This window comes from Hordeum vulgare, chromosome 7H (assembly GCF_904849725.1).
Source record: "Hordeum vulgare subsp. vulgare chromosome 7H, MorexV3_pseudomolecules_assembly, whole genome shotgun sequence".
NCBI lineage: Eukaryota > Viridiplantae > Streptophyta > Magnoliopsida > Poales > Poaceae > Hordeum > Hordeum vulgare.
Window position 1 is genome coordinate 282,004,983 of NC_058524.1, and position 18,245 is coordinate 282,023,227.

The 18,245-nt window shown below is 47.1% G+C and overlaps 1 protein-coding gene across 1 annotated transcript; it reads left to right on the plus strand.

The window, feature by feature from the left end:
- Nucleotides 1–7,363: 7,363 nt before the first annotated feature.
- LOC123407368 (activator of 90 kDa heat shock protein ATPase homolog) lies at nt 7,364–16,619 on the plus strand. Its single transcript, XM_045100482.1, has 3 exons — nt 7,364–8,356; nt 16,096–16,175; nt 16,273–16,619. Exons 1-3 carry the CDS (start codon nt 7,454–7,456, stop codon nt 16,364–16,366), a joined length of 1,077 nt encoding a protein of 358 aa, XP_044956417.1. The 5' UTR covers nt 7,364–7,453; the 3' UTR covers nt 16,367–16,619.
- Nucleotides 16,620–18,245: the final 1,626 nt, after the last annotated feature.

Consider the following 18,245-nt stretch of genomic DNA (forward strand, 5'->3'; position numbering starts at 1 on the left):
TCCCCAGATCGCAGACCAGCTAGCTCGATTGTCCCAGAGTCCTCGACCACCTAAACGACGAAAAAAAGATAAGTTACCAACATGCCTGTCTCTATGACTAAAATGCACTTAGATGGGAAAATTAACAACCATGAGTTCATGGCCATCCAATGCACATGAAGCAGACAAAGAATTCATGAATGCAGTTAATTTTATTGTCAAAAGAAGAATGCGGTTGTTGTTTGGGACAGAAAGCTAGACATGGAGAAGTGTTTTTAACGGCAATGAGGCCAAGCTATTCACTTAGATCATTGTCTCAAAAAAAACAGTGATATCTTTCAGTGTTCAGCCCCATACTTGACTCCCTAAAAAAATCCAAGACTAATAGCTCATCTAATTAAGCTAGCTCGGCCTCTACATTTGCACACATACTTTATACAGGAAAAGACAAGGAGGATCACACTGGGTATATTCCTAATTCAAGGAAAACATATATATGGCATATCGAAGCAGGCAATCACAAGAACGTATGATATCTTACTGTGCTTCTTTTGCAACTCCAAAACCAGCTCTGCTCTCTATCAGCTGGTCAACCGAAGATGATCAATAACATAGAAAAAATACACCCTAAACCATATCCTAATAGGTAAATCCAACTTTGATGAAGGCAGGGTAAAAGTACGACAAGATGGACATGGATCAAAGGATGTACTATGAAGGGATCAGCATCTCTGATAATTCAATTCAGTTTGGTGCCAGTTCTCCAGAAAATAGCACACCACTTTAAATGTTGCCTGCATCTTGTATCTTGTACCATAGTGCAGGGCCCCATCAGAATGAACACTCACCGTCAGAGTGAACACACACCATCACCAGATCCCAATGGAATCAAAACATCACCGTCAGAGTGAACACAAACCTTCACCGTCAGATCGCCAGCTGATTCCTCGTCACCTCAATCCTTCTCCCCACCCTCTTCTTTGCATCTTTCAATCTCACTGTTGTTGCCCGTGGTGGTGCGGCATCGACCTCCCGACGATTCCTCGTTTTCGTATTATTGTACACGACGGACACCTGGACCGGCGGAGGACCAGACCGATCCGTCCGTCGGATTCCGCAGCACCCACCGCGGAATCGACGGATCGAACACAGATCGGGACAGGAGGGGGAGGAGGGGGAGAAGGGGAGGGGCGACAAAGACTTACGACCGGGGAAAATCCAGTTATGGTCGCCGAAGGAGTTCGCCGAAGGAGTTCGCCGGCGTCGAGGGGTCGGGCGGCGGGGTGTCGAGGGATCTGGAGGCGGGGCGTCGAGGGGACGGCGGCGGCGGTGGCTGGCAGCGTGTAGAGGAGGTCGGGCGACGAATCCACGAGGCCACCTTCGAGGGCTCTGAACCGCGTGGAAACGAGGGTATAGGAGGGGATTGGACCGCCGGAACCGTGCGAACCAAACGGGTGAAACGGGATTAGCGAGGATTCTGGTCCACCCGAGGAAAGTCCTCAACTCTGGCGACTGCGCGTCAGGCGGTGTCTCCCCTGTCCTCCAGCAGCCATGGAGGACTCATGTCGTCCTCTACAGTCTCGGAGGAGCAGGTTTCATCAAGACCATGGATCTAAAGCGGACGACATCGACTGCTACTTGTTAGTCGACCTGCTCCCGGTGTGACCCGTGAACTGTCCAATTTTTTTGTGATGTGTGTTAGTTTTTTTATCTTAGTATATGTGAACAAGGTCTGTGAGCTAGTAACATGATTTCTTTCTAATTTTCGGGCCGTGTCGGAGGAGCAAGTCTCATCAATACCATGGATTTGTACTGCTATTTACTAAAAAAAGCTTCAGAAAAATGGATGTTGCAAACACTATGTGTTGTTTGTTTAAAAGACAAACGTGTGTCCTGAAGTTCATGTATTCCTATCGAGGACGTTCAAAAACGCAAAGACCAAGACATTTAGATGCTAAAAATATTATATATACAATGTGGTAAATTTACTTTGGACTAAGTTAAATGTCCAATATTCACATGTGTGATGCTCTTTATTTTATTTTATATAGAATGAGAAATGTCAAAGAGTATATCACTTCCATGGTTATTTGTGTGCTTGTATTTGTATAGTTGCCTACAGAAAATTCAGCTACTTGTGTACTTCATGGTTAGCGTGGGAACAAACTATTCTTTTGTTGTGATACACAACTACACTTCATAATTCCTTTATCTAATGAACTCAATATAGAATTGTGTGACACAATTTTTTGACACAATTTTTCGTTATTAAAGAATGAAAAAAAGAAGTTCAAAAATAAAAAGATAAGAAGTTCAAATATTTAAAATAGAGTAGTTAGAAATCATAAAAATGGATTTTCACCATTTCTAAAATAAAAAAAACTCTAGAAGTTCAAATTTAAAAAACGGGTCGGTTCAATATTTATTACAAAACCAGGATAGATTCAATTAATAAAAGAAATAAACCAAGAAGTCCAAATTACGAAAATAGTGAAGTTCGATATTTATAAAAACTTAGATTTTTGTTGTTACTAAAGAATAAAAATGAAGAAGTTCAAATTAAAATAAAGGGTGGTTCGATGTAAATGGAAAACTCAAATTATTTTCGTTTCTAGGAAAAATAAAACCACAAAGTTCAATTATAAAAAAATGTTTGATGCTTATTTAAAAACATATTTCCTTCCTAAGAATAAGAATAAGACGTTCAAATTAAAATAACAAAGAAATTCAGAGTATGGAAAAAACTCAGATTTTTCTCTTTAATAAATCATAAAATGAAAAAAATTGAAATAAAAAAGGTCGAGAAGTTCAAATTAAAATAGTGTAGAAGTTCAAAGTTTATGAAAAACCCATATTTTTTTCTCATTATTAAAGATTAAAATGAAAAAAGTTCGAATAAAAAAACTGAGAAGTTCAAATTAGACTCGTGATATTCTTTACAAGGAAAACAAACCAGTTTTATTTTCCTTGTTTATAAAATAAATACATGGAAATTCAATAAAAAAAGTTGAGAAGGTCAGAATAAAAAAAATGGAGTAGTTCGTCATGTAAATCAACCCAAAAATAAAACAGAGAAAAGTTCAAGTGGACATGGCGAGAAGGTCATCTTCTTCACGCGGTGCATTTTCGAAGAATCTGTTTCGTGATAAAGGCAGAACACATAATCTCACTTTTTCAAAACTTCTTGAAAACGATTAGGAATCAGAAAAAACTATATACATGCAAAAGTTTTGAATTTTCCGTACCTTTTGAACGGTATATTATTTGACTCATTCTGATGAAATTTGTAAAAACTATATCCAAAAAACATTTTAGCCATTTTTTAAACTGACTTAAAACCATAAGTAATTGGAAAAAACTATCTAGACATCAAAATTTCGCATTTGTTCAAGCTTTCGAGCGCCTTATCATTCGCTCCATTCCGAGAAACCATTGAAAAATTAATGCAAAAATACAAACTAGGAACAACTTCCGGCGTTTTCTAAGTTACTTTTAAACCGTCCATAGTTGGAAGAATTTTTTTATATGAAAAAACTACGCATTTTCATAAACTTTGAAACGCCATGTCATTTGCATCGAGCGGACTAGCCATTTTTAAATTGAGCCCAAAATATGAACTCGACTGTTCGGTTTTGAGAAATTCCGCCATTTATGAATTTCCCCTTTAAACGTAGGGAAATTGAAAAAACTTTCAACGTATGAAACGAGGGGATTTGCATCAGTATTCGACGCCATCTCATTGCCTCATTCCAACAAACAGTTTAGCAATAGGATCAAAAATACTATTCACGTTTTCTTGTATGAACAAAAACGATTTTCAAAACTGCTCTTAAATCGTGAACATTTTGACAAAAAATCAACCTAGGGTGTTATGAAGGTGGCCATAGCTTTCAAATGGTATATGAAAAGACCCGTTTGGACACATTTAGCGGAAGTTCAACCTAGCACTCGGGAAAGGTCAACTACTACACTCCATGAATTTCACATGAAAATCTTTTAAACCGCCGCGAGTATGAAAAAAAGTATCAACACGGAAAAGTTGCGTGTTTATAACAGCTTCCCATCCGTATATCATTTGATCAAATTCGGTGAGTGGATGGAGAGTTACGAGCGAAAAACAACATGTGATAAACAAAGTGAAGTTCATGGAGACAAGCCGAGAAGTTCACATTCTTCACGCGGTCCATTTTTGAAAGCTTTGTTTCGCGATAAAGGCAGCACGCGTGATCTCTTTGTTTTCGAGATTGCTTGAAAACGGTTAGGAATCAGAGAAAGGTGTCTACATGAAAAAGTTTCGCATTTTCTGTAGCTTTTCGGCAGTATATTATTTGCCCCATTCCGATGAAGTTTGTAAAAACTACGGCAGAAAAACATTTTTAGCCATTTTTAAAACTGAGTTAAAACCGTAAGGAATTGAAAAAACAATCTACATATATAAGTTATGTATTTGTTCAGGCTTTCCAACGCCATATCATTTGCTCCATTTTGACAAACCGTTAAAAATTAACGCGAAAAAATCTTTTGTCGTTTTCTACATTACTTTTAAACCGTTAATAGTTAGAAAAAAATACCAAAACACGAATGCGGCTATTTAGTTTCAGAAATTCCGCCATTTTTGAAATTATACTTTAACCATAGGAAATTTGGAAAAACTAGCGATGGAACATCTCATTCTTTAGCCGGCAAAACAACTTCCATTAAAATCAGGTTTGGAGATGAATCAAGTTATAGATGTGGGATGTTGGTACCTCTGGTGGGGTCCAGCGACAATTCACACATAATGGAACACTACTCCCTTGATGCCTTGACCCATGTATGTTTTGGCAATCACACATAACTATCACTAGGTTAACTTACGTGACAAGGAGACCAGGGAGGATAGGTGAAACAAACGTGACCCAAAGTCCGTGAAGCTCAATATTGATGCATCTTTTTTTGTGGATTTGGGTGAGGGAGCTAGCTCAATATTGATGCATCTTTTTTTGTGGATTTGGGTGAGGGAGCTGCGACAACGGTGATTAGAGATGAAAAAGAAAATTTCATGACAGTCCATTGCAAATATATACCCTATGCGACAAACATATTTACCATACCATATAAGCAATGGCAATACATGATGGTATGAATTTTGCAAATTCTTTGGGATTTCCTCGAGTTGAAGCATAGTCTAATTCTTCTCATGTGATAGATATTTGCACGGATCAATTAAGATGGTGGGATGCAACAACTACTACTTTTGCAATGTGTGTGAATTTAACGGGAAGGTCAATTTTAAGCATAGTTTTCGTTCTTCAAATCAAACGGCGCATATATTATTTGGCTATTGTAGTAAAGTTTCTTTTAGTTAGACACATGAGCCTCCTGGGTGTCTTGTCCCTAAACTTGTTATATTCAACAAAATTAGTTATGATGGTATTTCTTAAAAATAAATTAAGGCCCTGTTTGGAGTCCCTTTGCTTTGCTTCGGAAACAGATGAAGCTGTAGTTAAAACTCATGGAGCAGATTTTTAAATTTTAAGAAGCTGGTGGATTACCACTTAACCGATTTTATGCATTTAAAAAAATGTTTCAGGTGTTAAAAAGAAGGGGAACGCTACGCTTCAACCGGTCGATTTCTAGAAATTATCCGTCACCTGGATAGTCGTTGGATGCCCCAGTTAATAGCCGTTCGATAGCCGTATGATCTAGCGTCCGCATCCCGCATGCTGAATCGTTATTTCCCGCAACAAGCGGTCAGTTGCAAAAACTAGACACTCTTCCCTGGCCCTGATAGAGTTGAGCCCCGCGCGGCGCCGCCACCAGCCCATCGCAAAATCAGCCCGCCGCAGGTGTGCGGGAGCTCAACTGTCGTCTTCGAGGAGATCTCATCAAGAAGCCTGGGTTAATTTCTGAAACAACATCTCTGTTCCACTCTGAAAAAATCATGAAACCCTAGGTTCCACCGCATGTGTAGTTTTCTCTTTGACAGACCTACGCCCAACGTCACCATGCAACGGTCCTGTCATAGAAACAATGGCCATGTCGTAAAAACAATTTCTGAAACAACAGTCGCGTTGTAGAAATAACGATCAGGTTGTAGAAACAACGACCATATTGCAGAAACAATTTCTAAAACAACGATCGACGGATCACCACCAGATGTCGCAATCTAGCGGTCGCATGTGGTCCCCTATTTTTGCAACAAAGATCATGTTGCGAAAATCTTTGTAACATAGACCTTGCTACAGAAAAATTTGCAACACGGATCATATTATAAAATATTTGTGCAACAGAGATCATGTTGCAGAAAAGAGGAGCAGAGAGTCAAAGCGATGGAGAAAAACAAAGATGAACGAAGACAGACGTACCGATGAATCTCCTCTAATAATAAAGCGCGCAACGCTTCTGCGTCCGTCATCGGTCATTTTGCATAAAAGCCCTCGCAGTTTCAGGTAATTAACCCGCAGTCCAATTTTAAGTCAAAACGAACCATTTATTTGTCATTTTGCAGAAAAGTCCTCACAATTTTAGATAATTAACCCGCGGTCCATCTTTTAGTCCCAGCCGAGTCGTTTTTTTGCATTTTTCAGAAAAATCCTGATGTTTCAGGTAATAAACCCGCCGTCCCTATTTAAGTCAGCCAAAATGTTTTTTTATTTTAACAAAAAAACCCTGACTTTTTAGTTAATCAATCCATATTTTATTTAAAACAAAATTATCCATATCTTTTAAACCGTAACTCCGATTTTAACATGTTATATATGAAATTTGATTGAAAAAATGTGTAGAATCTAAATAGGATGTTATTTTTAGCTGTTGAATACTTCTTAAATATTATTTTGGATGCAAACTTAATCTGTAATGCACGGTCCTTTTTTTCCTCTCTTTCCGGCGACCATAGGAATTGCAATAAATATCCACTAAATTAAAATCAAATTCACAGGAAAGAAAACATCGTTAATCACACATACACACCTTTAGAAAATCTCGTGGGAAGAAACAACATATTTCTCATCTTATTCCGAGTGATTGTACATTTAAACACGTTTTCGTTGTGTGAGCACTGAGGCAATCGTCGACAACACAAATGTGATGCCATGTGAAAATATATTGTGTTCAAAGCGTGTGTTATTTTCTCTTACGTTGCAACACACGGATTTGTTTGCTAGTGGGATAAAGACGCATTGACCAAAAAGATAAGCTTGCAGCTAGCATGACACGTGGCAGGCATACAAGACGATAGATCCTTCATGTGCAATCCGTCGGCAGGAGGAAAACGTTTTCCTAAAAAAGAAAGAAAGTTCGAGACAACTCGATTGCACGACCGAACCATCCAGAATCAGCCGTGGGCCTAATTCTTCCCCAATTCTTAAAGCTCTCGACACCAGTTTCCACGCTCACACCACGCGCAGATCTGGGGAAAGAAAAGCAAATCGTGCCCAACGAAACCCTAGCCCCCCCCCCCCCCCCCCCCCCCCCAAAAAAAAAAAAAACCATGGCGAAGTTCGGCGAGGGCGACGCACGGTGGATCGTGCAGGAGCGCGCCGACGGTGCCAACGTCCACAACTGGCACTGGGCGGAGCGCGACTGTCTCGAATGGTCTCGCGCGCGTCTCTCCGCGCTCCTCGCGGGCCTCCCCGTCCTCTCCGGGGAGGGCGGCCTCACCCTCCGCACCACCACCCTCGACAAGCTTGATGGCGAGGCCTACGTCAACATCCGCAAGGGCAAGGTTATCCCAGGGTACGAGCTTTCCCTCACGCTCGCCTGGGAGGCCGATGCCGCATCCGAGTCGGGGGTCGCCAAGGTCACTGGTACAGTTGAGTTACCCTACCTCGCTGACGAGAACGCCGACGAGGATCCCGAACTCCGCATCACCGTTCGCGGTGACGACGGCCCCTTCGCGCGCCGGGCCAAGGATGCCTTCATCGCCCATGGCAAGCCTCTGGTCATTGCCAAGATCCGGGAGTATGTCGCCGCCATGGCGAATGGTGGCCCCGCAAAGGACGAGATAGATTCTAAGAAGCTATCCACCAAGGCTGCCCCAGCGGCCGGTGGCGCAGCTGTTGCTCCCGCTCCTTCAGTGAATGTGACAGCAGCTCCAGTGCATGCGCCAGCAGCTAAGGAGAAGAAGGCGAATGGCAAGGATAAGGAAGGATTCAAGACTATTGAGATGACGGAGAAGTTCAACTGCCGCTCCAAGGACATCTATGAGATCTTGATGGATGAGAACAGATGGAAGGGTTTCACACAGAGCAATGCGAGGATCAGCAAGGATGTTGGTGGGCAGTTTAGCCTCTTTGATGGGTCCATCACAGGTGTTAATGAGGAGCTGCAGGAAGGGAAGCTGGTTGTGCAGAAATGGCGGTTTGGGAGCTGGGCTGATGGTGTCCATTCTACAGTAAGTTCTACTCCCTCCGTTTCTTAACATAAGTCTTTTTAGATATTTCATTATGGACCACATACGGATGTATATAGACAAATTTTAAAGTGTAGATTCATCCATTTTGCTCTGTATGACTTATATTTAGGAACGGAGGGAGTACATCGTTATGGTATTGTACTTGGTTGTGTTATATACTTGTACTGCTCCACCGTTCGGTATTTGATAGGGATGCATGAAATTCGCTCAGACTGAAACCAGTTAGCTTAGGCTCATCTAACAAAGAATGAACAAGATTGGATGTTTGATTATATGAATTATTACTTACATAAAGTTAGAAACGTTGGTAAGAACGGGCCATCTGGGAATTCTCGTAAGCATAGAACATGAGCTGTTGACTATTTACAATTTGCTTTTCACTCCTTTGTACCTCCTGCCAAGTACCATCCATGTTCCGCAAAAAATGTCATCTCTAGTATGGCATTTGAGTTTTTTTTTTTGAAATAAACCGTTAACTTTATTAATTGGGAATAACAGTTACATCGTCAATAAGCAAATTTACAATTTCATCCAAGGGCTCCTCAAAACAATCCTTTGTGACGGAAAATTTCGCTATCCTAGCAAGTTCATGAGCCACCTTATTTGCTTCTCTATTACAATGTTCAAATCTAGTAAGAGGAAAATCACAAGCCAAAAAATAGCAGTCATCGAAGACTGCTCCCGCCGATTGTCCTCCATTTTTCATTGTATTAATGACTTCTATATTGTCGGAGTTAATAATAAGCCGGTTGCATCCCATCCTCTGTGTAAGAAGTAATCCAAACCTTAGAGCCATGGTAGAGGCTAGGGTTCTACAGGTCTCGGACATAGGTTGTAGGGGTGGAAGTGCGGGCGGCGAGGCCGGGAACGCCGGCGCCGGCGGTTGGGCACCGTCGCGGCGTGAGAGAGAGAGAGGCGGCTAGGGTTTGGGGCTCCCGTCTCCTGAGGGAGACGACAACAGAATACTGATTATTGTCTGTTTAATATCAAAGGGGTACATGTGTTTATATAGGAGGACAGCCTCCACTAAACCCTAGATAACTTGGACTATAATATAACTTGGACTATAATATAACTTGGACTCTTAAGATAGCTAAGATAACTTGGGCTAAGCCCGTAACTAACCCTGCCCACTGGGCCTCCTCTGTTGGTACGTTGTACCGGTCATAACATCTCTCCCCGCCTTCTCAAACAGCTCATCCTCGAGCTGAACATCTGGAAACTGCTAGCGGAAATCGTCGAGCTTCTCCCAATTCGCTTCCTCCTCTGGCAGGCCGGCCCACTGTATCAAGACATGCCAGATGCCGCGGCGCTGCTGCGCCTGCAGCACCTTCGCCACCTGCGCGGGAGCTGGAAGGAGGCGGCCATCCGAAGTAGGAGGAAGGGCCGGCGTCGCTGCAGGAGGGTCCCCACGGTGGGCCTTCAGTAAGCCGACATGGAAGACGTCGTGGAGGCGAGAACCAGCTGGCAGTTCCAATCGGTATGCGAGTGTGCCGACATGCTCCAGCACACAAAAGGGACCGGCGTAGCGAGGTCCCAATTTGCGCTTGGAGCGCGGGTCCAGAGACTGCGTGGTCCTGTGGAGGAGGCGCAACCACACCCAATAGCCCACCGCGAACTCCGCCTTGCGATGATGAGCATGGTAGTACTTCCGGGCCAGCTGCTATGCTTGGAGAAGACGCTGGCGCGCCTCAGCCAGAATGTCGTTGCGGGTGCGGAGTAAGTCGCCCGCCGTCTCGGACCGAGCCGTCCCAGGCTCGTAAGGGAGCATTGCCGGAGGAGGGCGCCCGTAGAGCACCTCAAAAGGCGTGGTGCGCAGGGCGGAGTGATAGGAGGTGTTGTAGCAGTACTCCGCCCACGCCAACCAGTCCACCCAAGCTCGTGGACGATCACCAATAACACAATGCAGGTACTTGGCGATCACCTTGTTGACCACCTCGCATTGGCCGTCCGTCTGAGGGTAGAACGCCGTGCTCATGCGGAGCTTCACGCGCGCCAGCCGAAAGAGATCCCGCGAGACATGTCCCGTGAACACGTGATCACGATCGCTGACGATGGACGAAGGAAAACCGTGGAGGTGGACGATGCCATCGAAGAAGGCCCGCGCCACAAAGGCGGCTGTATATGGATGACCCAGGGCGATGAAGTGCGCGTACTTGGAGAAGCGGTCAACCACTGTGAGGATGACGGACTTGCCGCCCACCTTGGGAAGGCCCTTGATGAAGTCCATGGAAATATCCGCCCACACCTGGGAGGGTACGTCCAGCGGCTGTAGTAGACCCGCGGGTCGTAGTGTCTTCGTCTTGTTCCACTGGCACGTCACGCACGACCGCACCAAGTCGCGGACCATCTCGCCGTCACCGGGGATGTAAAAATCAGCACGAAGACGATGAAGAGTTTTCTGCACGCCCTTGTGCCCTGCAGAGTGCGCCAAGGTCAGGACCTGGTGGCGCAGGTCGCCATGGTCGGGCACGAAGATGCGGCGGCCATGTAGGAGCAGCCCCTCGTCCAAGCGCCAGGGCGCTGCCAGCTCGCCGGCGTCAAGGCGCTGGCGCAGGCCCTGCGCGTCCGCGGCCGTCGAAGTTGCTGCGAACGTCGTCGATGAAGGCGAAAGATGGCCCGGAACGGATGCACATGATAGTGCCAGCCATGGCGACGTCGTCCGCGACATCCTCAGTGTCGCGGCGGGACAAGGCGTCGGCGACCGTGTTGAGACGGCCGGGGCGGTACTCGACGGTGAAGTCGAAGCCGAAGAGCTTGCTGATCCACTGGTGTTGCGGAACGGTGGAGAGGCGCTGGTCCAGCAAGAATTGAGGATGTAGTGGTCCGTGCGCACACGGAACGACCGGCCCCAAAGATAAGGCCGCCAGTGGCGCACCGCCTGAACCAACCCAATAAGCTAGCGCTCGTAGGCCGCGAGCTTGTGATGGCGAGCGGCGAAGGGGCGGTTGAAGAAGGCGAGCGGTCCCTCGCCCTGGTGAAGGACGACGCCGAAGCCGTTGCCAGAGGCGTCGCAGTCCACCACGAACGGTATATCAAAGTCCGGCATCTCGAGGACGGGTCCCGTCGTGAGCGCCTGCTGGAGAGCCTCGAATGCCGTAGTCTCCTCCCCAGGAGAAGGCGTCGCGTCGAAGGAGACGCGTCAGTGGCGTGGCGATGAGGCCGAAGTCCCGGATGTACTTTCGGTAGTAGCCGGCAAGGCCCAAGAAGCCGCGGAGCGCCCGCGGTGACCGCGGGGTTGGCCATGCGGCGACGGCGGCGACCTTGTCCGCGTCCATCGCTACCCCGTCCGCCGAGATGATGTGCCCCAGGTACGTGACGGAGGTCGTGCCGAACGAGCACTTCAAGCGCTTGAGGTGAAGACGATGCGCTCGAAGCTCGTTGAAGATGATGGCCATGTGTTGTAGGTGCTCTGCCCAAGATGCACTGTAGATAAGAATGTCATCAAAGAAAACAAGCACAAAGCGGCGCAAGTATGGGCTGAGCATGTCGTTCATCAGGGCCTGGAAGGTCGCTGGTGCGTTGGAGAGGCTGAACGGCATCACCAGGAACTCGAAGTGGCCATGGTGAGTGCGGAACGCCGTCTTCTCGATGTCGTCAGGGTGCATGGGCACCTGATGGTAGCCCGAGCAAAGGTCGAGCTTGGTGAAGAAGCGTGCTCCGTGTAGCTCGTCCAAGAGCTCATCCACGACGGGGATGGGGAACTTGTCCTTGGACGTCAGGGCGTTGAGGGCGCGGTAGTCGAGGCAGAAGCGCCATGTGTCGTCGGGCTTGCGCACAAGGAGCACCGGGGCGGAGAACGGCGATGCCGAAATTCGGATGATGCCCTGCGCGAGCATGACCGCCACCTGACGCTCGAGCTCGTCTTACTGCAGCTGAGGGTACCGGTACGGGCGCACGGTGACAGGCGCCGTGTCCGGCAGCAGGTGGATGCGGTGGTCACAGGGCCGCGCGGGAGGGAGGCCCAGTGGCTCGTCGAAGATGTCGCTGTGCTGCTGCAGGAGGTCGGCCAGGAGGGGATGCGCCTCATCCAGTGCGGCCGCCATCAACTGGAGCTGCGGAGTCGCGGCGCCGGAGCCGCCGATGCCCGTCCACTGAACGCGACGGCCGCCCTCGCGCCAGACGATGAGGGACAGTACATCGAGGTCCCAAAGGATGGGGCCGAGAGTGGACAGGAAGTCGATGCCGAGGATGAAGTTGTAGCAGCCCAGGTCGATGCCGACGCAGTCGATGGAGAACGGCTCGTCGCCGATGAGGACGGGAACCTGGCGCGCCACCCCATGGCAAGCAAGGCGGTCCCCGTTGGCGACGGTGACGCTGAACTTCTTCGAGCCCGTCGGTTGGAGTGCGAGGCGGCGCATGGCGTCCTTGGACAGCAAGTTGTGCGTCGAACCCGTGTCCACGAGCGCGGTGAGACGCTCCCCGTTGATCGTCACCGGAAGCAGCATCGTCTTTGCCGTCTTGATGCCAGCCATGGCATGAAGGGAGACGACGAAGGCGGTCACATTGATCGGCCTGTAGGTCGTGACATCGGCCTCGGAGAGTGTGGTGGCGTCGAGCTCCGCGGTGAGGGTCTCCACCTCCGTGTCGTCAACGGTCTCCAAGTAGAACAGGCGGGCGCACGTATGACCCGACGCATACGACTCGTCGCAGTTGAAGCACAGGCCCTTGCGGCGCCGCTCGAGCTGCTCGGCCGATGTCAAGCGCCGGAAGGTGCGTGTCAGCGCAGGGGCAGCCGCAGTAGTGGCCGGCAGGGCGGGGCGTGTCGGGGTGGCGGCCGCCGGGGTGGGATGGGTCGGAGGACGCGTGCCGCGGCCCGGGAACGCCTGCTGCAGGGCGTTGGCGTGCTGCTCGTACGCGCGCGCGTAGTACATGGCCGTCTGCAGGTCCTGGGGGTCGCGCATCTCGACGTCGATGCGGATGTGGTCGGGAAGGCCGCCGACGAAGAGCTCGGCGCGTTGACGAGTCGTGACGTCAGGCGCATGGCAGACCAATGTCTGGAAGCGGTCGGCGAAGTCCTGCACCGAGGTGGTGAAGGGAAGGCGACCGAGCTCGGCCAGGCGGCTCCCACGTATGGGGGGGCCGAACCGGAGGAGACACAGGTCGCGAAAGCGCTCCCACGAAGGCATCCCGCCCTCGTCCTGCTCGAGGGCGTAATACCACGTCTGTGCGGCGCCACGGAGGTGGTAGGAGGCGATCCATGTGCGGTCGGACGCCATGGTCCGTTGCCCCTGAAAAACTGATCGCACTGATTGAGCCAGTTCAGGGGGTTGACGGTGCCGTCGTAGGTGAACTCCAGCTTGGTGAAGCGGGGCGGCTGCTGCACGTGCGGCGAGGCCGCGTAGGCGCCCTCGTGGCGACCCAGCTCGGCGGAAGGAGGGTGATGCGGCACCACGGAGCTCCTGGCGTACGGGTCAGTATACCCGCCGAATCCCCCGAAGGTGGTGGCGAGCGGCTGCAACACCGTCGGCTGGAGCGGCACCGTCGTGTAGGTCGGCGTGTCGAGCCACGTTGGCAGCAGGGACGGCGACGGCGGCCACCTGACCTTGTTGATCGGCAGGCCTTGGGGCGCGACGGTGGCCGGGGGCGGTGGCGCGAAGGGCGCCGCCGGCGGGGGCGATGGTGGCGGGGCCGTGTACGGAGCCTGGAGGAAGGTCCGGAGGTTGGAGACCGCCAGGGTGAGGTCGCGGATCGCCGAGGACATCTCCGCCGGGAGAGGACGGGGGCAGCTTCGGCCGCCAGGGCCGTAGTACCGGAGGCGGCCGGACCTGAGGTGGCTGGCGGCGGCGACTGGTGCGGCGGCGGCGGCTGCTGCAAGGTGGCGGGGAGGGCGGTGCTGGCGGCGGCGGTGGTGGTGGGAAGGTTCGACAAACTCATCGAACCCAAGCTATCTGATACCAAATTGGTAGAGGCTAGGGTTCTACCAGGTCTCGGACGTAGGTTGTAGGGGTGGAAGTGCGGGCGGCGAGGCTGGGAACGCCGGCGCCGGCGGTTGGGCGCCGTCGCGGCGTGAGAGAGAGAGAGAGGGGCGGCTAGGGTTTGGGGCTCCCGTCTCCTGAGGGAGACGACAACAGAATACTGTTTATTGTCTGCTTAATATCAAAGGGGTACATGTGTTTATATAGGAGGACAGCCTCCACTAAACCCTAGATAAATTGGACTCTAATATAACTTGGACTATAATATAACTTGGACTCTAAGATAGCTAAGATAACTTGGGCTAAGCCCGTAACTAACCCTGCCCATTGGGCCTCCTTCGTTGGTACGTTGTACCGGTCATAACAAGCCAATACTTCTGTTGTCAAAACATCATCACACCAGTCAATCCTCCAGTTCCCGCCAGCAATAAATCTTCCTTTATCATCTCTAAGAACCGTCCCCACCGTGCCTCTAAGTAGATCATGATCAAAGGAAGCGTCAACATTCAACTTAACAAACCCCATAGGAGGTATGCTCCATCCACCTGTTTTACTAGATGCATTAGGTGAGTGCGCATTAACATAGTTTGTTGTTATGGCACAAATCCCCATGGAAGTTTGGTATGCGTTTTGAACCTTTCCTTCACGAACTAGTTTTTGTCTGTCCCACCATATAGGTACCAAGCGGTTATAGTGATTAGTTCATGTACATTCTGTAAGCCCAAACTAGATAGTTCTTGATCTGCCATAAGAAGTAAAAATTCAAGTATTGCCTCTCCGGCATAATCAATAGCACATGCTTTCTTAATCACCTCGTATATCTCCAAATTATTCCAGACCTCTTTTGCCTTTTGACAAAGGAACAATACATGTTTTGTATCTTCTGGTCCATTTGAGCATGAGGGACAGATGGGTGAAACCTTCATGTGTCTATTGGCAAGCGTTACACGACATGGGAGAGTTCCATGCAAGGTACGCCAAACGAAAATTTTAACCTTTGTCGGGCAAGATAAACTCCAAATTCTACTCCAAATAGGATTGGCATTGATTCTACCCATACCGTTTGTATGTTGCAATTTACTTCCATGTTGATGGTTCCATTCCTCCAAATAAGCGGATCTGACGGTGAATAAACCATTTTTCGTATAGCTGGGTCAATATGATCAGAAACTTTTGACAAAAGCTGTCCTCTTCTAGGGGTGATAATCTTCCTATTCGCATTTGAGGTTGACATAATTCAGCATGTAATCAGAACTATTTTTTTTGTGATGAGAGGAGAGATTTTCATATCGGACCAATTACCATGGACGTATTGTCTTCTTACTTCTAAGCTTCTAGCCTTGTAGTGTTGTAGGTGGACTGCATGCTAGGCCTTGTGTGGGGAATGTCTGTCTGTTGTCATAGAATCAGCCTGTTGAAGGCATATAACCATCAATGTGGAGTGATCCAAGTACTAACGTCCAGGCTACCATTTTTAGAACATAAGTCCTATCTAGAAGAATGGTTTTATATACATATAGTATTTTTTTGTGATGAACTACTAATGCAGACCTTATACTGTATTAATACTGATTCAATTTGGGAGGCATAAATTCTTGTGTATCTCCATGCTGTGTTATGCCTGTGGTTATTTGTTTACGTGCTCGATGTCTCTTTTCCTAGCTGCCTTACTAATACTAGGGCTTAATATGCTTGGCCATCTGATATTTTTATCTTGCTAGTGATGTTTTGTTGATATAAAACATCACATTTTTTGTCGAGAAACATATCCTCATTGTGATGTGTGGAACTTGAATGCAGGTCAGGTTGGTGTTTGATGAGCCTGAGTCAGGAGTGACAATAATAAAGCTCAAACAAACTGATGTGCCAGAAGAAGACAGGTACCTCAAGTTTTTGTGCTTGAAACTTTGAATTAGTTAATCTATTACCGGTTTCGGCTTGTATATGAAACTCCTGTGTTATCCTTTCCTACTGCAGGTATGGGAACTCAACTGTGGTGGAGAACACCGAGAGAGGCTGGAAAGAGCTCATCTTCCAGAGGATACGTGCAGTGTTCGGTTTTGGGGTCTGAAAAAGCATCTGACACCTTGTATGAAGTCGATCCTGCCTTTCCATGGCTATCCATGTTTTGCTGTCTTAGTTTATTTGATGCTGATAGACGCACCTTGCATTCATCACGCTGGGTTGTGCTTTGGAGTCGTCACTCATGAAAGTTTGACCTCGTGACTATGTAGGCCAGCGAAATTGTTCACCTAATGGTCGCTGAGTGACTTATTTTGGTTCCTTGCGTCCGTATGATATGGTACCAGATAAGTTGTATTGAAGGTTATAGGTCTACAAGAACTACGAGTGGGAAAGTACCTTTTTGAGCTCCAGTTTAAATGCACCTGCTTGAACAGTAAAAAATTAATAATTTAAAAGCATTTCAAAAAATTCTGATTTTTTTTTGATGATTTTTGACAAATAATCTAAGTGTTTGCAAATTTTCATCATGAGATCACATTCGTGTAAGACGTGGTAAAAACGACAAAATCAGTGTTTCAAAATGCTTTCGGAAGTAGCATTTTTAGAGCATCATTTTTAGTTTTTTTGTCATGCCTTACTTGGATGTGATCTCATGATTAAAATTTGTAAGCATTTCGTATTTTTGTTAAAGTTCATTAAAAAAATTAGTTTTTTTGAAATGTTTTGATTTTTTTTGATTTTACTGTTTGTGTGGACGCATTTAAGCTCGAGCTCAAAAACTCTATGTCCCTACAAGTGCTGCCTTGTTAAAAGGGCACCATTGATTTTTACTACTATCCCTAGCTTCGGGATTAGACTACTATCCCTAGCTTCGCATCAGACCAGCCGCTGGATGAAATTGTTTTAACCGTTAGATTAGTAGAAGCATGGGTAATTTGCTTGATTGTTTCTTTGTAATCCGCTTCATAGAATTAATTGCTCCCAAAAATCATGGCTGGTTAGAATTTAAACGTGGGTCCATCTTTGTTTTCATGTATTTTTGTTGCATAGTTAATTACACGTGAAAATCAAAGAAAGGACGTCGAGTCACTTGGAGACGGATAATAATAGCAAATTGAATGTTTCCGTAAAAGAAAATACGCTTCCATGATATTCTAAAACTTTCTACAGTTCGTTGCTTCCATATATGCTTCTCATATTCCTTCCATGTCCATATAGTCATAGGTGTTTCCATATATGCGTGATGCATGCTTCCTTGTATTCCATATTTGTTTCCATCATATGGGAAATATATGCTTCTAACAATACAACACATGCTTCATACTTCATGGTCACATTTTTCTCGAACCTTTATCTTTATTTCTTTTATGCTATAACTATGAAGCATGCATGGTTGTGTTTCGAAGCATAATTTTATTAGGTTGAAACATGTGAAATCTAGTACCAGGTTCCACGTACTATTGTAATTAACGAAGCACATCGTATTTTGCAGGAACGTATCATGTCAAGTGTATATGGATGCGCTTTATATCGTATTGGATCATCAAAAACATGTTTGACAAATATTGAAGCATGAACAAAGTAGTCCCGAAGCATTACCAATCTACCATGGTTGTGTAAAAAACAAAGCAAACATGTAGATACTAACAACATGCCACATATGATACCAAGCACATCTGCAATACTAAATTGAAGGAAGCATACACATAGTATGAAACTTAATACAAAAAATCTGAAGCATTGCATCCGTGACAACGAAGCATATCATTCCCACTACGTAGAGCCAGCGACGTCGAGGAACCAGAGGCGTCGAGGCATCAAGGGCAGGAAGCACGAGAGACAGTGCTGACCCAAACAAAGGCATCCATCGATTAGGAGCGCCATAGATGCAACGATGTCAAAGAAGAGACCAACACACCGGTAGGATAATTGTGCTACCCTATCACATTGCATGTCCCTGCTCCTTGTTGACGTCCTTGCCATTT